Consider the following 21678-nt stretch of genomic DNA (forward strand, 5'->3'; position numbering starts at 1 on the left):
CAGACGGCGCCAAGGAGCGCGTGCGTGACGTGGGAGATTGCGATGTGCTGACCAGGAAGAAGCGGAGGGGGAAGGGGGGCGATAACGATGGTTGCTCGTACTTGTGTTTTCTCTGTTTCGTTGTTGATTACCCACAAGCGAGAACGCGAGGCGAGCGTCATGTGAAAACATCACAGACGCACTCTGATGCGTGTGTGTGTTTTCTCCGCCGAGAAGGAAGGCAAGCCGTATCACGGAGATATTTTGTGGCGCCGATGCGCGTCGTGCAGAGGTGCGGTGGCAGGCTTTCAGCACATGTGCGCGCGGGCGTTAGCTATACCGCGTATCCCCCCTCCCAAACACTAGTGCCTGTCTCTCCATGTGTCAGCGGGCCCTCGCATGAGTGCGTGTCAGTTATCGCATGGAGCCGCTCTGCGCTTGATGCTGATGCAATGGCGATGCAGGCTGCACGAGCCTGCCGCGCCCGCTCCGGCGTTGGCCACCGATCTGTCAAGCACATGCACTGCTTCTAGCGCTCACGCCCACTTTCTTGCTCTCACTTATCGCTGCTCCCACGCCAACGCGCCGGCGCGCGCGTGAAGAGTTGCCCGCCATTACGCAGACCTCCTCTCTCCATCACCGCTCACAGACTCGCATATTTGTACGCTCTTTCCCGTGTGTCCTGTGCACCGCAGCCGAACACGCCCGTAATGCACCGTGTGCAGAACGTTCAATCTCATGTGGGCGAGTATGCCCCAGACATTTTGGTGGTTGGTTCCTGCTTTCTGGACTACGTTGGCTACGTAGACCACATGCCGCAGGTGGGCGAGACGATGCACTCGGAGTCGTTTCACAAGGGGTTTGGCGGCAAGGGCGCCAACCAAGCTGTGGCGGCTGGCCGCTTGGGGGCCAAGGTTGCCATGGTGAGCATGGTCGGGACAGATGGCGACGGCAGTGACTACATCAAGGAGCTGGAGAGGAACGGTGTTCACACGGCGTACATGCTTCGCACCGGCAAGAGCTCGACTGGGCTGGCAATGATCCTGGTCGATACCAAGTCGTCCAACAACGAAATCGTCATTTGTCCCAACGCCACAAACTACTTCACACCCGAGCTGCTGCGCGCGCAGACGAGCAACTACGAGAAGATCCTGCACACCGGGCTCAAGTATCTTATTTGTCAGAACGAGATACCCCTTCCCACCACGCTCGACACGATCAAGGAGGCGCACAGCCGTGGCGTGTACACAGTGTTCAACAGCGCTCCGGCCCCGAAGCCGGCTGAGGTGGAGCAGATTAAGCCGTTTCTCCCGTACGTATCGCTCTTCTGCCCGAACGAAGTGGAGGCTGCGCTCATCACCGGCATGAAGGTGACAGACACCGAGTCCGCCTTTCGCGCCATCAAGGCGCTGCAGCAGCTCGGCGTTCGTGATGTCGTCATCACGCTCGGTGCGGCCGGCTTTGCTCTTTCTGAAAACGGTGCCGAGCCGGTGCATGTCACGGGAAAGCACGTCAAGGCGGTGGACACGACCGGCGCCGGTGACTGCTTTGTCGGCTCCATGGTGTATTTCATGAGCCGCGGCCGCAACCTTCTGGAGGCCTGCAAGCGAGCCAACGAGTGCGCTGCCATCAGCGTCACGCGCAAGGGCACACAGCTGTCCTACCCGCACCCAAGTGAGCTGCCGGCTGGTGTCACGTAGTCGTCAGTAGAGAGCATGCTCGCCTCCTCCCCGACGCTTCGAAAGGCGATGGGGTACTACCGATGGTGATGATGGTGCCGGGGGCACTGGAGCGCCAATATGTTTAAACGCTAACGAACAGAGCACGCCATTCGAGCAAGCGACTGCGAAGGCGCGCACAGGGGGTGGGGTGGAGTGGGTGGGGGGAAGTGTGATGGTGTTGTGACGCGGTTGTCTTTCGAGCAACAGTGCTTGGAGCGAAAGTCATCAAAGCACGGCTGATGTGTTTGCTGGCTTGTGTGCGCCTCGCTCCTCTCTCGAGGGCCTCCTTCTCTTTCTTCTCTCGCCATTCTCGAACCTCTCTTGCATCCTCGTTCCTCTCTCGCGTCGCCGTCCTTGTGTGTGTGCGTGTGTGTCCACACGGTCTACATAGGTGTGCATACATATATATGTACGTATACATCTCTCTTCCCCTGCCTCTCTCTGCCTCCCGTGTCGAGGGGTGCTTGCCGTCGTGTGCTTCGCCGTTACCGGCTCTCCTATGCCACCTCACAAAACGTTTCTTTCATGTTTTATGTTTTTACTTCTCCCCCGCTCTCTCTCGCGCTTGTCTGTTTGAATGTAACCCATGCGCGCTCCTCCCTTTGGTGTCTGTTCCTCGTTTTCTCTCTCTCTCTCTGTGTGTATGTGTACACGCGTTTCCGTCTTGATGCCCATCGCACCGGCGTGGGGCGCGTACAAGCTTCTTTACCCGTGTCCCCATCTTGCTCTTTGCGTGCCCGTGTGTGTCTGTCGCGGTGTGGCATTGCCATCCGTTTACCCCATCGTGGATGCCGTCGACGGGATGACGTCGAGGTTTTCGAGCCACTCAATCCTTTTCACTCGCTGCTCGTTTCTTCGCTGTGCACCGCACAGGTGTGAGAAGGAGAACGAAAAGTTCACTCGTGGTCAAGCGCGCTGGAAGGCAGGCAGGCAGGCAGGCAGGCAGGCAGGCAGGCAGTGGGATACGCGCGATGAGCGAGGAGGTTGTAGAGGCGCTGGAACAGCGGAGGAGGCGGGAGGGGGCGGGAGGGGGAGGGGGGGGGGCGGCTAATGGGAGCCAGGAATATGCGCGCATACACCCACCAGCCACATAAGCAGCAGCAACAGCGAAGAAGCAACAACCATTATCAACGAAAAGCTGCCTAGAGTAACGTGTCCACTCGCGGAGGTAATGAGTGGTGTACGAGGAGTGCACTTGAAGCTAACCAGCGGTGATGATTAGACGAGGTCCCCTGCTCCAGAATGTGTGCCTATCCTGGAGCCTCTACATGGAGAGCCACAGGAACATAATAAACTTGCTTCAGCTTTCTCTCTCTCCTTGTGTATCTGCATTGTACCCTTCTTTCCCTCCCCACTGCACTTGATGGGTCTGCACTCGACATGAGCCAATCACACGGTCCCTCGCATGCAAAACATTCGTGTACCCCCCCCCCCCCCACTCCACACACCCACACCGAACACGGTAGTGTGTAGAGCCCACACGTACACAGACGTATTTGGTGTTGCAACGCGGCGCTGTTTTTAGAGCTTCCTCACTTGACACCCCGAGCTGCGGCACGTCCTCCTCTCCATCGAGGGCAAAGTGCACGCACAACACCTCCCCCGCTACGCAAGCTTGAGAGGCGCGCTTTATCGTGGTGCACTTGTGCGACTGGGCAAGGACAGTGGGTATACGGGTGCGATATCTGCTTTGTACACACACACACACACACACACACACTCACACAGCGCACATCGAGCCTTGTGGCGGTGCGCACGTAGACCTGGTCGGCGTCGTCTCGGCTGCTTTGACTCGACTTTCTTTTTGCCTTCTTTTTTGCTTTTCGTTGTTCCATTGGCTGGGGTGTTTGCTGGTTTGTGTGTGTACCACGTCTTTCGTCCTCCCCGTCACCCGGAGGACGTCCTCATCGCCCCCTATATCCACGCCCATCGACTCCCTTCTCTCTCTCTCTCTCGTGTTGCTTCTCCACCCCCTAGACATCGACGTCGTCGGTATTCGTCTCCTTGCGTGTTTTCTCCCTTTCTTGTCGGGCGTCAGTCCTTTGCACTTTCTCGCTTTCGCATTTGCCGCTCTTCCACCGCCGCCTTCGGTCTCGCATTCTGGGCAGCCATGACGGACGTCACCTCTTCGCTCCGCCCGTCGTCGCGCCAGGGCTCCCCAGTGCCGCGCCGGCAGCTTGGCATTCTGCCTGTGAGCCAGCGCTCCTACTCGCGTGTGGGCTCCAAGGGCATGATTGGCGATGACTCGCCGCTCATGTCTCCCTTGCCCTATTACCCGCGTCGTCGCAGTGTAACCTTTGCCGGTGACCAGAGCGTGAGAGAGGAGCGACCCAACTACAACGCCGCATATTCTACTTCGGCTCCCGTCTCCCCGGCGCGTCGCGGCTCACCGCCGCCGGTCTCCATCCTCAAGCTGAACTCGTCATTTCCGGCGGCAGAGGAGGAGGACAGCGGCGCTGCGCCGGCGTACCAGGCTGCCGCGGCCACCGTGAGTGGTGTCTTGGACCGCCAAGACCGCGCGCGCAACTCTCCGGTGCCGGTGCGCGGCCGCTCCAATAGCCGTCAGCGCCTTGCGGCGCGGCGCAAGGAGGCGCAGCTGCATCGCAGCTTCTACGATGACAGCTTCGTGGAGGAGTATGTGCTGCGAGCCAAGACGGAGCTGGAACAGGAGGAGGCAGAGCAGCGTCGAATTCAGGAGCAGCTGAGGGCCGAGCAGGAGAGGGCGAAGAGGGCAGAGCGCCGCACCTCGGAGGCAACGGAGAAGATCAACGCCCTGCAGCACGCGAAAGAGGTGCTGATGGCGGCCACGGTGCGCCGCCACACCTCCGTGACGCCGTCTCCGCAGCGTGCGCCTGCCGAAAAATCGAAGCGCAACTCCAGCCTCTTGCGGGAGCTCGAAGAGGACCCCGACCCGGAGGTGCAGGCAGCGCTAAAGGAGCTCGCACGCAGCTCTCTGGCGAAGCAGCAGAGTCGCGTTCACTCTTCAGCCCATCAGCGTCGTCGATCGATATCCATTGTCTCCGCCGACGCCCTCGCGAAGAGCGGTGAGGCCGAAGACGGCGACGACAACGACACCCGCAAGCGCGCCCGTCTAGAGAAGATCGTCTCCACGCTGCTTGCGAAGAAGGCCAAGAGCAAGAGCAAGCGTAGTGTGATGGTTATCGACTGGTCCGATCTCGACTCCGACGCCGACGGCGACACCGCGATCACTGAGGAGGATTGGGAGGAGACTGCGGTGGGCCTCAAGCGACAACGCGGCCGCCCTGCCAAGAGCCGCAGTATAGCGTTGGGGACCGAGGCGACGCTGGTGTCGTCGGCGAAGCATGTACAGAAGCCGTCCACGAAGCGCGCGGCCTCGTCCCGTAAGCGCCATGTCAGCGCAGAGCCGGAGTTGGGCGACTCACTTCTTTTTGAGGATGAGGCCGAGCAGCCGATTCTGCTTCCTCGCCGGCAGAACACACGACCGGCCCCGACTCGGTCTATCTCGCACATCGAAATGGGGGTCGACGATGACCTGCTGAGGAATGTCGCCAGCGTTGAGCGTGTGGTGCGGCGACCACCTCGTGCCACACGTGCACCGGTCACGCGGCAGCGCCGCATCCGTCTTGCATCTACTAGCACCCGCGAAGGTGCAGAGGACATGTCGTCTTTTACAGACAGCACCGCCTGGCGAGGACGTGCGCCGCAGCCGCCAGCCGCGACGACAGGGGGAGCGACCGGCGTCCCGCCTTGCCGACGCCGCGGGTCTGCCCCGCGCGCGGACCCCAATGATCCCATGGCCGTCTTCTTTGAGGCTGCCTTTCCGAGTCCCTCGAAGTTTGACGAGATGATGATGCAGGCTGGCGGCCTGCCAGAGACCCGTCGTGGCGGCGGTGGCGGCGGTCGAGGACAGGGACGGCATCCCAACTTGGTGCTGCCTAGTTCCATTGGGCGCCGCCGCTGATACTTGAGCGAGTGCGTACCATCCATCTGGCGAGTTTGTGTGTGTGTGTGTGTGTGTCGAGCAGTCTCGCGCCCTTTACAAGGTCGTGTTGTTCACTGTTCTGGTTTTTGCATGCGAGCACCGGCTTAGTTCTCTTTGTTTTTACCTAGACTGTCTTTCCTATCTTACTTCCTGCATCGCTCGCCGCCTCCGTCCTGCCCAGCCCTCCCCCATAAGACTCCTGCACTGCGGCAAGCGGGTCAGGGGACCTTTCTGTGTACGGGAGCCCTTGCGTGATGCGGACGCGGCGTTGTTTTGTCCTGCGAACCAGTGAAAGCCTTTTCTCTTTCGTTGTTTCTCATTTTCTCCTTGAAAGATAGATGCTCAGTCGCCTCCACGCGCTGCTCCGACATGGTGTGCGTTGTGTGGCTGTAAGCCAGAAAGGATGCACGCATGCACACCACAGTGCAACAGTGGCGGGACGCTTTAGATTTTGCGACGTGCATGGCGTCGGTGTGTGTGTTGGTGTGTGTGCCTGGACGAACTCATGTGCGCTGCAAGCGACACGAAAGCAAACAAACAAGCAAACACATTGTGTAGTTCTCGCAGCCGACTGGGCGCGGGAGGGGAGGGGAGGGATGAGCTAGACGGTTGGTTTCCGCACCGCTGCAGCTCCGGCGTGGGACTCCTCCTCTTTTGACGGCTGTATTTGGCACCCGCACCGGTGTCGTGGGAGACTGCCATTTGCGGACTTGAGGAGGCTAGCCTTCTAACACACGCGCTGTCTCGACCTGCCGCACACTGGGGTCTTTGCGCTACTGCGCGCCATCTTTACGCACGCGTCTTGTTGTCTGCGTGTGCGAGTGTGTGCCCGCGTTCCTCAGGCGTGCACATCACCTCTTCTTGGTGCGCGTGTCGTGTTGATGGCACCGATTCTCTCCTCGCCTTCTTTGCACCCGCCGTTGGATTTGCACAGCCCTCACTGCCGCCTGCTTTCTTCACCCTTTTCTCTTCGCTTACCGTCTGTCGCGTTGGCGCGGGTCTTTAACGGTTATCTGCTCTGCACCCCGGGCAGCAGCATCAATGACGACACTGCACGGCCAAAGAAAGGGTACACGCACACAAGGCACCGCACGAGACCCGTTTCACTGCACGGTAGCGGGCGACATCGACTCTGTGCCGGGAGAGCACCATTGCACACGAGCGTAGAAGCGGCGTCACCGCTTCTTTTGGGCAGCGAGCAGCACGTCATTGGGAGACACACCGGCTGCTGACGCTCGGGGAAAAGTCGTTTGTCGCGTCCACGCGTCCGCGCTCGTGTGCAACAAAGCCTTGCCGGGTGCGTGTGCGTCAAAGCCGCTGCACCATTTCTCATCCTGCCTCTGCGCACCGCCGGAGGCCGGAAGAGGTGAAGAAGCGAGCGCACGGAATTGAAACGCGCGTGTGTTTTCCTCATGTCCTTCTCTTCCTCCTGCACGCAGGTACCGCTTCTCCTCCCTGAGGAACTCCGCGACGAAGTGCTGAGTGGAGCGGCGGAGATCATCGTGGAGCGCGGTAGTCGCAACCGCTGCTTCTTGCACGTCTACAGTGAAGAGGAGCGACTTGCCAAGGTCGAGGACATCGCGGACCCGGATGATGTGGTGCGGCACGCGCATGAAAAACACCTGAGTGAGCTACGCTGGGCGCGAGACGTGCTGTGGGCCGACTCGCGCTTTCAGCGTTTTGTGAGGTACGCGGACCATATCTTGTGGCCGGCGTACGAGTCTCTCAGTAAAGTTGTCAACGTGGTGCATCAGCTGATTCTCTGCGAGGAAGGCGACAACGCAACGGTACTGAAGAGAGCGCGCGACGTGGCTGTTGCGAACGGCATCCTTCGACGCGAGGCCACGCTCCCTGGTCTGCACCCCCTCAAAGAGACGAGGTTAGAAGGCCAGGCGATCCTGTACGACGTGCAGCAAGTGCGGAAGCGCAGCCGTGACGCGTGGGCGGCGACGATGCCGTCGGTGCTCTTGCGCGTCGACGAGGAGCCCGTTGACTCTGTCGCTTGGATTGCCGAGGTAAAGCAGGCATCGTACAGCGTCTCGGACATCCTGCAGCTTCAGCTTGCCACCACGCCGTTGAAGCGACTCGTTGAGCTGCTGTCGCAGCCGGAGGGCTCTCCGGCTGCTGCCCATACCGCCTCGGCCGCATCTACGGCAAGGCAGCAGTGGCGCGGTCTGCTCGAGAAGCATCGACAATGGGCCGAGTACCACTCACTCTTCGCGGATGTAGAGGAGGCCTGTCGGGGGTGGGGGGCTTCGGAGGCGTGCGTGGCGCGCGACGTGCATGTGGCTTTGACAAGCGGTTCCAGTGTACAGCTACGCACGGGGGTTCACGCGAGCGTGCTACAGAGACTGGAACTGCATATTCTGCTGAGCCCTCGCTTCCGCAAGCTTGACAGTTTCACGGCGGCGGAGCAGGCCGCCTTTTCAGCTCACTGCCCCGCCCGCTCTTGGGGTGAGTGTGTGAAGGAGGGTATGGTGCGCGTGGTGGCGCTGCCTCCCACCGGTCTTACTCCAGCGAAGCTTGACACGCTCGTCCGTCAGCTTTTCCTGACCCCTGCGCTTTGTGATGTGCCCCTTGCACAGTGCTGCACGGTGGGCGAGGCTCGCAGCATCACCGCTGACCTACAGGTGGTTCACGTGACGTCCACCTTCAACCCATTCGTGGTGGTGCACGGCAGCCGCGTATCGAGCGGTTTTGCCGGTGATGTGCCATATTTTAGTTCCCTGCAGCATGAGCGCGACCGACTCATCACAGATCGCACGAATGCGCAGCTCCGGCAAGGCCTCCACGAGGCAACGTCGCGCGGCACCAGTGGCGCTCCCAGCGACTTTGTGAGCCTTCAGTCCTCTTCGCAGAGGGCACCCTTAAGGATAACTGGCGATGCAGCAATAGCCGCCTTCAACCGAGCCCTCATCTCGGCGCTGGCCGTGAGTCCTCTCTCGCGGGTGGGGATACAGCACCACCCGGCGATGCTGGAGTACAGAGATGCCGTCAATTACGAGGCCGTTCTCAAGGTGGCGCTCAAGGAGCATGCAGAGTTCAAGGGGCGAAAGTACCAGTTGCGCGACTGAGGTGATGCCGAAATCGCGGTGGACGGGCCACTGTCCAGAGGCGGTGGTGACGCTGATGGGCGCTAGGAGGTACCCAGCTCTGCCGCCGTGGCTGCTTTCCTTCCTTGAGGCTTTCTCGTCTGTGCAGACATCGGCACACAGGCCGCACGCGTCGGAAACAGGGGGTGAAGGACACGCGTACATCACAGAACACCACGTACTCAGAGAATGGATTTCCTTTATGCTGTCCATTCTCTGCCGTGGTGCACTGAGCCTAGCTGCACTCCACGCCACCTCCGGCCCTGTCACGGGCACATCGCGTGGTGCCAAGCAGCCCTGCACACACGCGCTCTACAGCGATGCGCCGACTCAGCCATCCGAGCAGGGCCCCTGCCGCATACTCCACCCCGCCCCCGCGCGTTGCAGGTCGCCCCACACCCGCTCCCGTCACGCCGGCACCCACCTGGCGTGCATCCCCCGTAGGGGGTGGCACGCAGCCCCCCGCACCAGCAACGGCAGCCGGGGCCGGGTGCAATGCATCCCAGCCACGCCGACACTCTGCCTACCACGGGGACGGCACAAGCGTGTTCGCTGTCGCGGGTCACCCCGACGCAACGCCACCCAGGACCCCACCGCCGGCACATCAGTGTGGCCATGCATCGCACGGACCCTTGTCACCACGAGAAGTGGGGCTCCGGCACTGGCAGGGGATAGGAGGGAGGGGGAGAGGGGGCCGCCTGGACTCGCACCGCATACGGTGTGGGGCGTACTGGGCGCTGAGGTACCACGCTGAGTGAGGGGTGTCCCTCTGGTCAGCAGGGCACTCGCAAAGGACGGTATGAAAGCAAGCAGGTGGAAAAAGGCTATCCTTTGGTGCACGAACGTACGGTGCAAGGCTCCATGTTCACGGAGGTGTTCGAGGCTTACGTAAGGGAGAGTATGACTCCTCCTTGGTCACCCTCTTCCACAAACCCGCAGGCGGAGGTAATACAGTAAACGCTCCCGTGCATGTAGCCGCTCTTATGCTTCTCTTGCCCGATCCTGCAACCCACGTTGGGGCGATGGCGAGCCGCACGCACCCGCCATTCAATGCCCACAATCATGCTCACGGTTCTCTATTTCGCCGACTTCACCGATTCACCGCTCATGCCGCATTCGCTCTCTCTGTCTCTCTCGCGTTCCCGCCTGCCCATCTTTATCTCGTTTCGGTGTGTGTGTGTGTGTTTGTGCGACACTTCCATCCTGCTCCGTGCGCACCTTTCAGTCCCCCACTGCGATGGCCTGCGCACTTGCTGCTCACCGTTCTGGCATCCTAACTCGTTTTTCTCTCTTGCGGTGACGACTTGTAGTGGGTGCAAGGCACCGCCGCGTGCTACTGCGCAAGCTCGTGCGCCGTACGTGTGCGTGTCTGGCTACCCCGCGCGCGTCCGCTCGTAGGGAGAGCGTCACCCAGGTGGGGTGTGAACCTTTCGCCTTTTCTTTTTTTTCTTTGTGAGTGTGTGTTGTCGTTGTGACTCGGGCGTCGTTCTCTTATCGCGGGTAAGGGGCCGACACACACGCGCAGCGCCCACGCGTGTCCTCCGCACGAGCCGCACGCCCCGTCTTTTCTTTCGCTCTTTGACGGCGTCACCTGCTCCATCCCGTTCGCCGTCGGCGGGATGGGCAAAGGCGCGCGATCGAAGCGCAGCACGCGCCCGTACGCGAAGAGGCAGCACGTGCTGGAGAGCAAGGCGCAGGAGGTGGATCCGGCGTTGCTGGAGCGTTACCGCAACACACAGCAGCCGATTCGTAAGTCGCAGCTCTTCACTGAGATCTTGAAGCAGAAGAAGGACACGAAGCGAGCGCGTCGTGAGTCTCGCGAAAACGAACGCCGCCACCTCAAGGAGAAGGCACCTGTCAAGGCGACACCCAAAACGAAGGAGCGCAAGCGCAGAGTCGATGTCACCATCATTGAGAACAAGGAAGACGCTGAGATCATCAACGACGAGGCCGACGACGAGTTCGCTGCATTCTTTCGAGACCGCAAGAACCCCAAGACGCTGATCACCACCGGCGAGCACCCGTGCTTCCGCACCAAGCAGCTCGTGAAGGAGCTCCTGTGGCTGGTGCCCAACAGCATCTACCGCCCGCGCAAGTCGTACACACTGAAGGAGATTACTCTGTTCTGCTGCAATCGCGAGTTCACGGACCTTCTTGTCGTGACGGATCGCATTAAGGAGCCGTACAACTTGATCGTCTCGCACCTCCCCGAGGGGCCGACGGCCACCTTTCGCGTTTCCAACTTTTTAAGCCACGCCCAGCTGGAGGACCCTGCGCCGCGGACGGAGCACTACCCGGAGCTCATCTTCAAGAACTTTGACACGCGACTCGGGCGCCGCATCTCCCGCATGCTGGAGTGCCTCTTTCCCGCCACCCGAGACTACGCTGGCCGCGCCGTCGCGACGTTTCACAATCAGCGCGACTACATATTTCTCCGCACTCACCGCTACATCTTCGACGGCCTTGAGGCGGTGCGTCTGCAGGAGATGGGTCCGCGCTTCACGCTGCGTCTCCTATCGCTGCAGTCGGGCACGTTCGACCGGCAGTTTGGCGAGTACGAGTGGTACCGCAAGAAGGAGCACGACGCTGACACCCTCGAGTGGTACATGTAGGCACGCGGGAACACACACCCACGGACGTACTCTGAAAGACGCACCCACCGCAGCTCGCGTCCACTCCGTCGACGGGGAAGCAGCAGGAGCGTGTGTGTGTGTGCGTGTGCGTGTAAAGGGGCGTCATATGAAACACGATTAACGCGGGAGTGGAGTGGAGTGGAGGAATGGGGGGTCACTACTGTGCTCCTTACCCCCCCCTCCACTCCCTTCTTACACGTCAAACAAACAACCATAACGTGAATGAAATACACGTGAAGGAGGAAGCCGGCAAGATGGCGCAGGCGCCGTGCGGCGCGTACGGGTGCAGCGGCAGCAGCAGGGAGACAAGGATGACCTGTACCCTCCCCTCCGTACAAACACGCGAGAGAAGAGCGCAAGAAAACGAAAGCATGCCGCTCTCCTTGCGCAAGAGCGAAGGGCGGACGTGAACGACAGACAGGGTGCAGAAGAACGAGAGGACGGTCCGGTGTCATGCCTGGTCGGCACATCCGCGTCTTGTGTGCACCAATACAGTCGAACCACGCCACGCGCGCCTTTACAATTCGGTTTTCGACCTACAGGGGACCCCCCTTTCCCTGGCCGGTAACCTTCCATGATGCCATTACGATGATGGAACTTTTTTTTTTTGTCGACGCGTTGCGCCTCGTCCATTCCCTACGCTCTCGCTGCGGGTCACCTCATCGTATCAATCTGTCTTCGCGCCCCTTCTTCCGCTCTTCTCGTATTCTCACGTATGCTCCTGACTCGAAAGCGCGCTTGCGCAACACCAAAAGACCATCGTAGCGTCTTGCGTGGCTGACTACAGCTGCGGGCGACATCGAGCCCATCGGGGGCTCTACCCTTTTCCTCTGATCCGCGAGTTGTTCACTGACTCGACCCCCTTCCCTCTTCCCCCCCCCCCCCCCACACACACACACACAAACAACCTTGCACCCACAGGCGCAAGCTCAAGTGCACACAAACGCTCGCAGGCACGCCTTCATGCTGCGGTGATGTCGGATAAAGTGCTGGCCATTGTGGAGCAGCTGAGTCAGCAGAACCCTTTTCATGACCAGGAAGACTTACCAGACCCTCCGCGGCCAAGCGAGACGGCCATTCCTCGCGATCGCCCTTCCGCGGAGCAGGTCCCATTCATTCAGAAGCAGATTAGCATTCTCAGCTACAACCACCTGCCCCGCACCTTCTTCTCCTTAGAGAAACACCGCTCGCTGCAGAGCATCCTGTTTACGGCAAAGGAGGTGCTGTGCGAGGCACTGCCCATCCGCTGCCTGGAGGCGACCTTTGTGGCACTGCACTACACCCAGACGCTGCGCGACATCGACCGCATTCCGCTCTCCTTCAAGTCGGAGGCGAACGGCAACTTCTACCGCCACATCGTCCTCGTCCTCCGCACCCGCTCCGCTCCAGCCCTCTACGGTGCCCTCGGCCTCAGCCGCAAGCCTACGCTCATGTACAAGCCACTAGCGTATCACTCCCTCTTTGATGTAGTGATGGACTACAAGCGCGAGTACGAGGCCCTCGGGCACGAGCTGCTTGACATAAAGCTGGGTATCGCCGTCACACACGATGAGCGCAGTCGCTATGACCCATGCTGGCGTTTCATTGCCCTCAAACTTGACCACTACCGCGACGGCACCAAGGAAAGATCACTGAAGCTCTCGTCGACGGAGAACCACAAACCGACTTCGCCACGCTCGTTGCAAACGCACGCACGCAAGACCAGCGGCCACGTGGCCAACGACTCGTTCTCTTCCTCAAACGGCGGTCCGACCGCGCTGCCACCGCTCAGCCCAGGTCCGCCTCGCGTAGAGACCTCCGCGCACTGCATCAACGGGGACGTGTCGTTAGAGCGCTCGGCGAAAGCTGTGTGCGCCTCGCACAGCGAGACGGTGGCGCCTGCATATTCAGAGCAATTCCCTCCGCTGAGCACATGCGACTCCACCTTGTCGCCGCGAAAGCCAACTTCTAGTGTGTCGCCTTCGCTTACGCATCCGCCGAGCACGACAGACGCGGCTGTCGAGACGTACGCGCCACTGGCGCAGCTGCTGAGCAACTACATGCGACTCCTTCCCACCATCAGCGAGCAGTACTACAAGGGCATCGCAACTGTGGACAACAACAACAGAGCACTCAAGCTGTGCTTCATGGACCTCGATACAGCGGAAAGGGACTCCGGTGCGGAGAACCAGCGCCGACTGCAGCTCATCGGCGAGATGCAGTCCCCGCTGAGCGCGGAGGCAAAGCGGGTGGCGGCCAACCGAACGTTGAAGCCACCCAAAAGGGCTAGGGGCATCGCGAAGAACGCGAGCGGCAGTGGCAGCAGCGGCGCTGTCGGCCGCCGAAAAACGAACAAGCGCGCCCCTCTTGCGTTGCTGCCCTCCGTTGGTGCGGCGGATGGCAAGAGGGCTATCCCGTCGGTGGCGGTGCAGCCCCACCGCCCCCCTCAGGTGCAGCCTTCGTTGGTGGCGCCGGACATTTCTTACCCGTCCGCGTCACTTTGCACGTCGCGTTCTGCGGAGTCGGAGCGCGCCGCGTCCCTCTCTGCTCTTTTGACGGGCAACAGCCATATCTCTCGCCCATGCATGCCCTTTGAGCGGATCGTGATAGACGCGCAGAATACCGGCAGCTCAGCCTCGCCGCTGTGCAGCCGGGATGGCGGGACGGAAGGGTGCACGAGTCCGTGCGATGCCGATCCTGACAGCTTCTCTGAGGATGCCTTTGCGGCTCCGCCCCTCACGCCGCGCAACTACGATGAGCGGAAGCCGCTTTCCCACTATGAGCCGTCCCTACGCTCCACATCATCGGCAAGCGACCTCTTTTCCACGCCCTTCTCGCTGAGAGCTGCCGCCATGTGCTCACCACGCCGGTAGCCGCAGCGTCGCGTTCCGTTGTTCTCTCTTTTGGTTTTATTGCTGTGAAAGGCGGGTTGGCGCCGTTGCCGTGACGGGCGGAGAGCGACGGCGGTGACATCGTCAGCGACTCTTCTCACACTCGATTGTGTGTGCATGCCGTGCGCCTCCTATCTTGCCTGGATCTCCCCCTGCCACCACCCCTTCCCCCGCCCTGACGTGCGCTTTCTTCCGCTTTTCTGTCGTTGCGTGCGTGCCTTTGTGTGCATGGACGGCGGATAATGACGGCGCAGGGCAGACGTGCGCTCCCGTGGCGAAGGCGGGGGGGGGGGAAGGGGTGGTGGCAGGGGGAGTCGAACACCGAAACGCGATGTTGACAACATTTCAGCTGTTCTCCAAGTAGCGCATCATACACGCCGGCCCGACGCGCGCCGTGCGTGTGTCACCCTGCGCGCGTTGCATTTGCGCGTGTGCGGCCCTTTTCGTGCGACGGCTCGAGTGTGCTCGCCGCCTCTGCCACGATACGGCGGTGCGTACACGTGGCACGCTGCCACGCAGAGCCGCGCAAGGCACACTGGGAATGCACGGCACCGGGAACATACAAATGCGCCGTCTCTCTCCCTCTCTCTCTCTAAAGCCACATGTGCGCTTCTCCAATTTGACACCCCGCTATGGCACAGCTCGCCAACCCCTTCTGTTTTCGTTTCCCTAACTCTTCCTCACGCACCGTCTCTGCCCCCCCCCTCCTTCTTCCTTCTCGTACGCGACCGGCTGGAACATGCGTGATTCACGCCGCGGCTTCTGCCTTCTCTCTCTAAACGCAAACACACTCGAAGCGCTGCCCTATACTTCCACGCGTGAACATTCGCAGTTTGTCGCCTCCACCTCCGTCCACTCGCATCCCCCGTGCCGCGGACGCGCACCGCAACGCCCATGGGCCTCCCTTCCTCCCTCACCTGCTTTGGTGAGTGTGTTGCGTACACACGCACACACTCACACCATGCACAGAGCGTATAGGCTATCTTTTCACCGCCGTAATTGGAGCGTCACATGACTTTCAATCTGACCACTCACCGCTTCTCGGACTGGAAACTGAGCGAGGAAAGCGAAACAAAACAGGTGGAGGCACCAAGCGTTCCGATCGAGTGTCTCCGTAATGCATCAACTTCGAGACACCCGGCTCGCACGCACGCTAAAAGCCACCACTCACGACTCGACAGCGAAAGCGCTTCATCTTTTGCTTGTTTCTTCTTCATCTTTGGCCGCGTCGCACCGTGCACTGCACGGTCGCCCAACGACATCGAACATCACACCCAGTGCACCGCTGTACTCCGAGTTGTCGTCGAAATGGCTTCACCACGGCATTCTGGGCAAGAAACCGCCGCACACACACACACACACACACTTACCTGCTTTTCCTCTTCTATATGTTCTCGGCCTGTGTGCGCGTGCTCGCTTCCTTTCATTCTCCTGCTGTCAATCTTTCGACTGTGTCGTTTTCGCACCGCTGATTTCGTGATGACGAGAAGGATAACCCTCACTCAGCGTGGTACCTCAGCGCCCAGTACGCCCCACACCGTATGCGGTGCGAGTCCGGGCAGCCCCCTCTCCCCCTCCCTCCTATCCCCTGCCAGTGCCGGAGCCCCACTTCTCGTGGTGACAAGGGTCCGTGCGATGCATGGCCACACTGATGTGCCGGCGGTGGGGTCCTGGGTGGCGTTGCGTCGGGGTGACCCGCGACAGCGAACACGCTTGTGCCGTCCACGTGGTAGGCAGAGTGTCGGCGTGGCTGGGACGCATTGCACCCGGCCCCGGCTGCCGTTGCTGGTGCGGGGGGCTGCGTGCCACCCCCTACGGGGGATGCACGCCAGGTGGGTGCCGGCGTGACGGGAGCGGGTGTGGGGCGACCTGCAACGCGCGGGGGCGGGGTGGAGTATGCGGCAGGGGCCCTGCTCGGATGGCTGAGTCGGCGCATCGCTGTAGAGCGCGTGTGTGCAGGGCTGCTTGGCACCACGCGATGTGCCCATGACAGGGCCGGAGGTGGCGTGGAGCGCAGCTAGGCTCAGTGCACCACGGCAGAGAAAGGACAGCATGAAAACGAAAAAAAACATTAAAGAGGTAACCGGTGCCTGCGGCCGAGAGTGCATTTTGGTTGTGCCACTTCGAGCTGTTTTGCGCGCGCCTCGTCAGATGCTGTGCTGACCGCCATCGACACATGTCGTCCTGACCACATCTTCTCTCCCTTACCGCTGCTATCAGCGATTCATCCGTGCCATCCCCCTTTTATTCCTCGCGTGCTGTTTTTGTTGTTGTGTCTGCCGTCGGCCCCTTTCTCGTGTGCGTCCTAGATGGCGTGGTGCACGCATCTACGGCTCCCATTCTTTCTGTTCCCTTCCGACCGAGTCTTTTACTGGGCTCCGAGCGTCGTGCTGGGACGCACAAACGTTGTTGCACACCTCCGTGCATTGTACGAACACACACGCCAGCGGCGCAGCCCCTGTGGGCTTTTCTATGCTGCGCGCGCATTCGGATCTCGAGAAGTGGGGCTCCGTTTCTCCTGCCGTGTACTCGATGCCGCTCGTCCATCGGCTCGGGGTAGCATGTACTTCTGCTGTATTCGCGTTGGTCCTCCTGACGCAGCGGTACTATCTACGTCGATATGGTCAAACCATCTCCGCAGTGCACACAGAGGACGACACGCAGGTGACCTGGGATCTGTACCACCAATTATTTCAGATTGCCCGGATCGCCTTGCCAACGTGGCGCTGCCGTGAGAGCGCCGGCTCCGTCATCTTCATCCTGCTGTTCGCCGTCAAGGCCGTTCTGCGCGTATGGGTGTCCAAGGCGAATGGTGAGGTGCTGGCCGCCATGCTACACGGCGTGCCGTCGGAGCGGCTGCCGCGGTTCGTGAGCAAAGTTATGGCTCGCATTGCTGTGGGCCTTACCGCTGGCATGACGAACGGCGCAATTGAAGGTCTGCGGCCGTGGCTGATTGGGTGCTACCGCGAGCGCCTCAGTAGCACCTTTCAGCGGCGCTTCTACAACGGTCTTGTGTACTACCAGGGAACCATGCTGGACAACCGTCTGGAGGCGGCCGACACAGCCATCTCGACTTACTGTGGCGAGTTCGCCGAGCACCTCGCGGAGCTGCCGTACTACTTTGTGCTGCCTGGGCTGGGGTGTGTGGCGTCTATGGCGGCACTCGTGGAGCAGGCAGGATTGAAGTCGGCCCTCATGATGAGCAGTATCGCCACCACCGCCGTGTTTGTGCTGCGTCGAGTCGCTCCAGCATTGGGCCGTATTCACTCCCAACTGCTCTCGCGCGAGGATGACTACCGCCGCATGCTCACAAACTACCTGAACAACGTGGAGAGCATTGCCATGCACGACGCCGGTAAGTACGTGCTCAGGCAGCTGGACATCTCTCTTACGAAGCTCAAAGAGTCGCTCGATCACATGGCCCTCGCGAAGGGCACCTTCGAGATGATGGAGTCAGCTTTCTCGACCTTCATGACGGTAGTGGCGCAGTGCGTCACCTTCGCCGGGGCGCGTCGCTCGCACTACCATCGCTCGATCAACGCAGTCTACCTCGAGATTCAGCTGATTGAGGATCTTAACTCCAGCGTGAAGGACTTCGTCGTGAACTTTCGGGAGCTCTCGCACTTGACGGAGTTTGCGACAAAGATGTCGGAGTTCGACAATACGCTGAAGAGCATCGCGGCGGGCACCTTCGTTCACACGCGCCACGACACCAACTACGCGTCTCTGCCCGGTTCACCGCTCGTGTACACGCAGATGAAGAGCATCGCCCACGCTTCCGATGCGAAGGCGTTCCCGCTTGTGAAGATGGAGCACGTCGTGCTGGAGTCGCCGGCAGGGCAGCAGCTGCTCTCTAACATGAACGTGGAGTTCGGCAGCGACGAGGACTGGGTTATTATCGGTGAGAACGGCTGCGGCAAGACCTCGCTGTTGCGCATGCTTTGCGGCTTGTGGATGCCAAAGTCCGGCGTGCTCTCCCAAGACACATCTGTGCGCTTCTTGTTGTCGCCACAGCACAGCTACATGACGCCGCAGTGCACCCTGTACGAGCAGATCTGCTTCCCCGATGCCGTAGAGGCGCCGACGCCGGAGATTCGCGCTGCCATCAGGGAGGCTGTAGAACTGGCTGGTGCGCAGACGGTCGTGCGCGTCATTGGTGGCTACGACAGCGCCGTCATGGGCCTTGACCTGAGCAACACCGATGAGTCGTACGACTGGAGCAGCCTCAGTGGTGGTCAAAAGGAGCGCATCAGCATGGCACGCGTCTTCTTCCATGTGCTGCGCATGGATCGTACCAAGGAGACGCCCGTGGCCATTCTAGATGAGGCAACGTCCATGATGGACGACACGGAGCAGGATGTGCTCAACCATCTGCGTCGGATGAATGTGCGCATGATCTCCATCACCCATCGCGACGTCGTTATTCGGCACCACACAAAAATCCTCCGCATCGCCCACGGCGGCAAGTGGACAGTGGAGAAGGTGCGCAACCCGGTCAAGATCGACGAACGTGTCGAGACGGAGAATGCAGTTGTGTAGACGCAGACGTGGGACAGATGGCAGCCGCGGCGTGCTGTATATGGCGATTAGAGGAGAGAAGGTGAAGTCGGTGAGGACTGCGTTCTCTTTCCTCACTCGTCATAGCACGCACTGACAGTCACGACGGCTTTGCTATCCTCTTTATTCTCCTTCTCACGGCCTCACCCTTTCCGTCGGCAACGCAGCACATACACACCCACCCACCCACACACCCACCCACACACCCACACACACACACACACGTGCATGTGGGCGCTGCGCGCGCGCTTTCCTGCTTCACCGTCCACGACTCAGTCGCGCCACATCGGCTGTTGTTGGTTCGCGTTGCTCACTTGTTTTCCCTCTGCTGTTGTGGTGCGGTGTCGCTGCGTTCGTTGATGTTTGTCTTTTGCTGTGGTGAAGTTGTGAGAGAGTCGGCCATCACTCCCCTCTGCTCTCTCCGTTGTCTTGCTGTCTGCCTTCTTGTTTACGTTTTCTTCGCTGCTCTCTTTGTCGTGGCATGTGTGTGTGTAGGGGGGGGGTAGGGGACGCCAACGCGATTGTTTGCCTCGCTACCGCCCTTCTCTCGCCTTTCCCCCTCTCCTTCTTTCTCGGACCTCAGACGAGCGAGGGGAGGAAGTAGTTCCACACACATGCCACTCGCAGGCAGGCATGTGCATCGTCACGCAACCCCTGCATCCACTCACATACATCCGTCTCCCTCCCCTCCCCTCCGCTTCTCACTGAGAAGAGCCCAGCGCAGATCATTTCCATGAGCACAGCCCTTTCCCCCTTTTTTTCCTCCACCGCCGTCGTGTTTTTGTTTCTTGTTTTTTTCGTTTAGAGGTTTTGTGGGTTGTCCTCCCCTTCCGTTGTTCACGCCAGACGTCCCTAGCTGCCCCCTCCCCCTTCCTCCCTCTCTCCCCGCACCACCACCAACAGCAGCAACAGAGAACATACGCACCCACACACACGTTCGTGTACGTACCGCTGACTTTTTTCGTTCTGTGGTTTTTCCCTCCCTTCACATTTTCATTACCACTTACGTGTTCCGTGCCCGCGCACAGGCGTGTGTGTGCGTGCGTGTGTCTACCTTTGCCCCTCTCCTTCCTGTGTGCTCGTGGCTGTGTTCCTGACTTTCCCTTCCCCTCATGTATCCCTTATCTTCTGCACCCGCGCACACGCTCTGCCACCGCTGCCTTCCGCCGTTTACCTTTTCGTTCCCCCCTTTTTCGCCGTGTTTCATTGTTGGGTGGGTGGGTGGCTTCGTGCCTCCGTGCATATGTGGTCTTAAATTTCTTTGCTGTGTTTCCGTTCTTCTCTGCCTTTCTGTTTATTGTCGTTGTCGTCTCCGCGGTGGTGATCAGAGGCGCATCCGAAACGAAGAAAAAGGCGGAGAGGGATCGACGCAGATGTGCTGCACGATAAGTGTGGGTGCAGAGGGCTGCCGTTCGCAGAGTCCGGCTATCGGCGTGCGGCCTGTGTGCGACCAGAGTAGAGCTGAGCGAAACGGGAAGGCGAAGACGATAAGGGAGGGGGATGCATGGATGCTGGCAAGAGTCGTACATCTACCTTTCTTTCTGGCAGGAGGTGCGATCATGTTGCACTTTTGTGTGGATGTGTGGGTTGGTTTTCTCTGTGTGCTGATGTGTTGCCGTGATGTGCCACTTTCTGCCACATCGAGGACCATCTCCATTGACAGGGCAGCGCGACTCCCGTTTTTCCTAACCCTGCCTTCTCGCTCGCCGCCTTCCTCTGTGGCCGGTCTCTGTAGCGTTTCACATCCGTAGCCACCTATTTTTTTTTCGTTTTGTGTGTGCATGTGTTCTCTTGCCTCCTCCTTCTTTCTCTTGCCAGCAAGCACACGCGCGCGCGAATGCGAGGCTAACCGAAAAGAAAATGTCGGAGACGGCTCGAACGTCCCGGAAGTGTTCGCTGCCAAGGCTCTTCGTAAACCCTAACAAAATGGAGAAAACAACAGAACTTCGTAACCGCACAAAAAAAAACGATGTGGAGGAGAAAACTGAAAGTGCAACGCTTTCCGCGTGTGGTGTGTGTGTGTGTGTGTGTGTGTATACATATAAACGTATGCAGGCGTGTGTGTCGCTCTCTCTCGCCGTCTGCGCATCATCTCGCAAACAATTAGCGAATAATGCTGATGCTCCTTTTCTTTTTTCATCTTTAACAGCTGCCCTGCTGACCAGAGGGACACCCCTCACTCAGCGTGGTACCTCAGCGCCCAGTACACCCCACACCGTATGCGGTGCGAGTCCAGGCGGCCCCCTCTCCCCCTCCCTCCTATCCCCTGCCAGTGCCGGAGCCCCACTTCTCGTGGTGACAAGGATCCGTGCGATGCATGGCCACACTGATGTGCCGGCGGTGGGGTCCTGGGTGGCGTTGCGTCGGGGTGACCCGCGACAGCGAACACGCTTGTGCCGTCCACGTGGTAGGCAGAGTGTCGGCGTGGCTGGGACGCATTGCACCCGGCCCCGGCTGCCGTTGCTGGTGCGGGGGGCTGCGTGCCACCCCCTACGGGGGATGCACGCCAGGTGGGTGCCGGCGTGACGGGAGCGGGTGTGGGGCGACCTGCAACGCGCGGGGGCGGGGTGGAGTATGCGGCAGGGGCCCTGCTCGGATGGCTGAGTCGGCGCATCGCTGTAGAGCGCGTGTGTGCAGGGCTGCTTGGCACCACGCGATGTGCGTGTGACAGAGCCGGAGGTGGCGTGGAGTGCAGCTAGGCTCAGTGCACCACGGCTGAGAAGGAGCGTGTCTTATCGAGAAGACAATTCCCAGAGATGTATTTGCTCGTCGTAGAAAAGATGGGCGCTTGTGTGTTTGGGCGGTCTGCACCGCCTTTCAAAGGAGACGATAATGTCTCCCTACGATGAAATGACCGAATCA

At 60.2% G+C, this 21678-nt stretch overlaps 6 protein-coding genes across 6 annotated transcripts; all 6 read left to right on the top strand.

Moving 5' to 3' along the window:
• Positions 1-689: 689 nt before the first annotated feature.
• On the top strand, positions 690-1679 carry LMJF_27_0420 (putative ribokinase; the record flags this gene model as incomplete). The annotated part of the gene is made up of 1 exon (XM_003721800.1): positions 690-1679. The coding sequence occupies one exon, from the start codon at positions 690-692 to the stop codon at positions 1677-1679; it is 990 nt and encodes a 329-aa protein (XP_003721848.1).
• A 2131-nt stretch (positions 1680-3810) lies between these two features.
• LMJF_27_0430 (conserved hypothetical protein) lies at positions 3811-5643 on the top strand (the record flags this gene model as incomplete). The annotated part of the gene is made up of 1 exon (XM_003721801.1): positions 3811-5643. One exon carries the CDS (start codon positions 3811-3813, stop codon positions 5641-5643), a length of 1833 nt encoding a protein of 610 aa, XP_003721849.1.
• A 1433-nt stretch (positions 5644-7076) lies between these two features.
• Positions 7077-8738, top strand: LMJF_27_0440 (conserved hypothetical protein; the record flags this gene model as incomplete). Its single annotated transcript, XM_003721802.1, has 1 exon — positions 7077-8738. The coding sequence occupies one exon, from the start codon at positions 7077-7079 to the stop codon at positions 8736-8738; it is 1662 nt and encodes a 553-aa protein (XP_003721850.1).
• Positions 8739-10375: 1637 nt separating this feature from the next.
• Positions 10376-11368, top strand: LMJF_27_0450 (ribosome biogenesis protein; the record flags this gene model as incomplete). Its single annotated transcript, XM_003721803.1, has 1 exon — positions 10376-11368. The coding sequence occupies one exon, from the start codon at positions 10376-10378 to the stop codon at positions 11366-11368; it is 993 nt and encodes a 330-aa protein (XP_003721851.1).
• Positions 11369-12363: 995 nt separating this feature from the next.
• On the top strand, positions 12364-14241 carry LMJF_27_0460 (conserved hypothetical protein; the record flags this gene model as incomplete). The annotated part of the gene is made up of 1 exon (XM_003721804.1): positions 12364-14241. One exon carries the CDS (start codon positions 12364-12366, stop codon positions 14239-14241), a length of 1878 nt encoding a protein of 625 aa, XP_003721852.1.
• Positions 14242-16731: 2490 nt separating this feature from the next.
• On the top strand, positions 16732-18798 carry ABCD1 (putative ATP-binding cassette protein subfamily D,member 1; the record flags this gene model as incomplete). The annotated part of the gene is made up of 1 exon (XM_003721805.1): positions 16732-18798. The coding sequence occupies one exon, from the start codon at positions 16732-16734 to the stop codon at positions 18796-18798; it is 2067 nt and encodes a 688-aa protein (XP_003721853.1).
• Positions 18799-21678: the final 2880 nt, after the last annotated feature.

Source organism: Leishmania major, chromosome 27, assembly GCF_000002725.2.
Source record: "Leishmania major strain Friedlin complete genome, chromosome 27".
NCBI classification, from domain to species: Eukaryota; Euglenozoa; class Kinetoplastea; order Trypanosomatida; family Trypanosomatidae; genus Leishmania; species Leishmania major.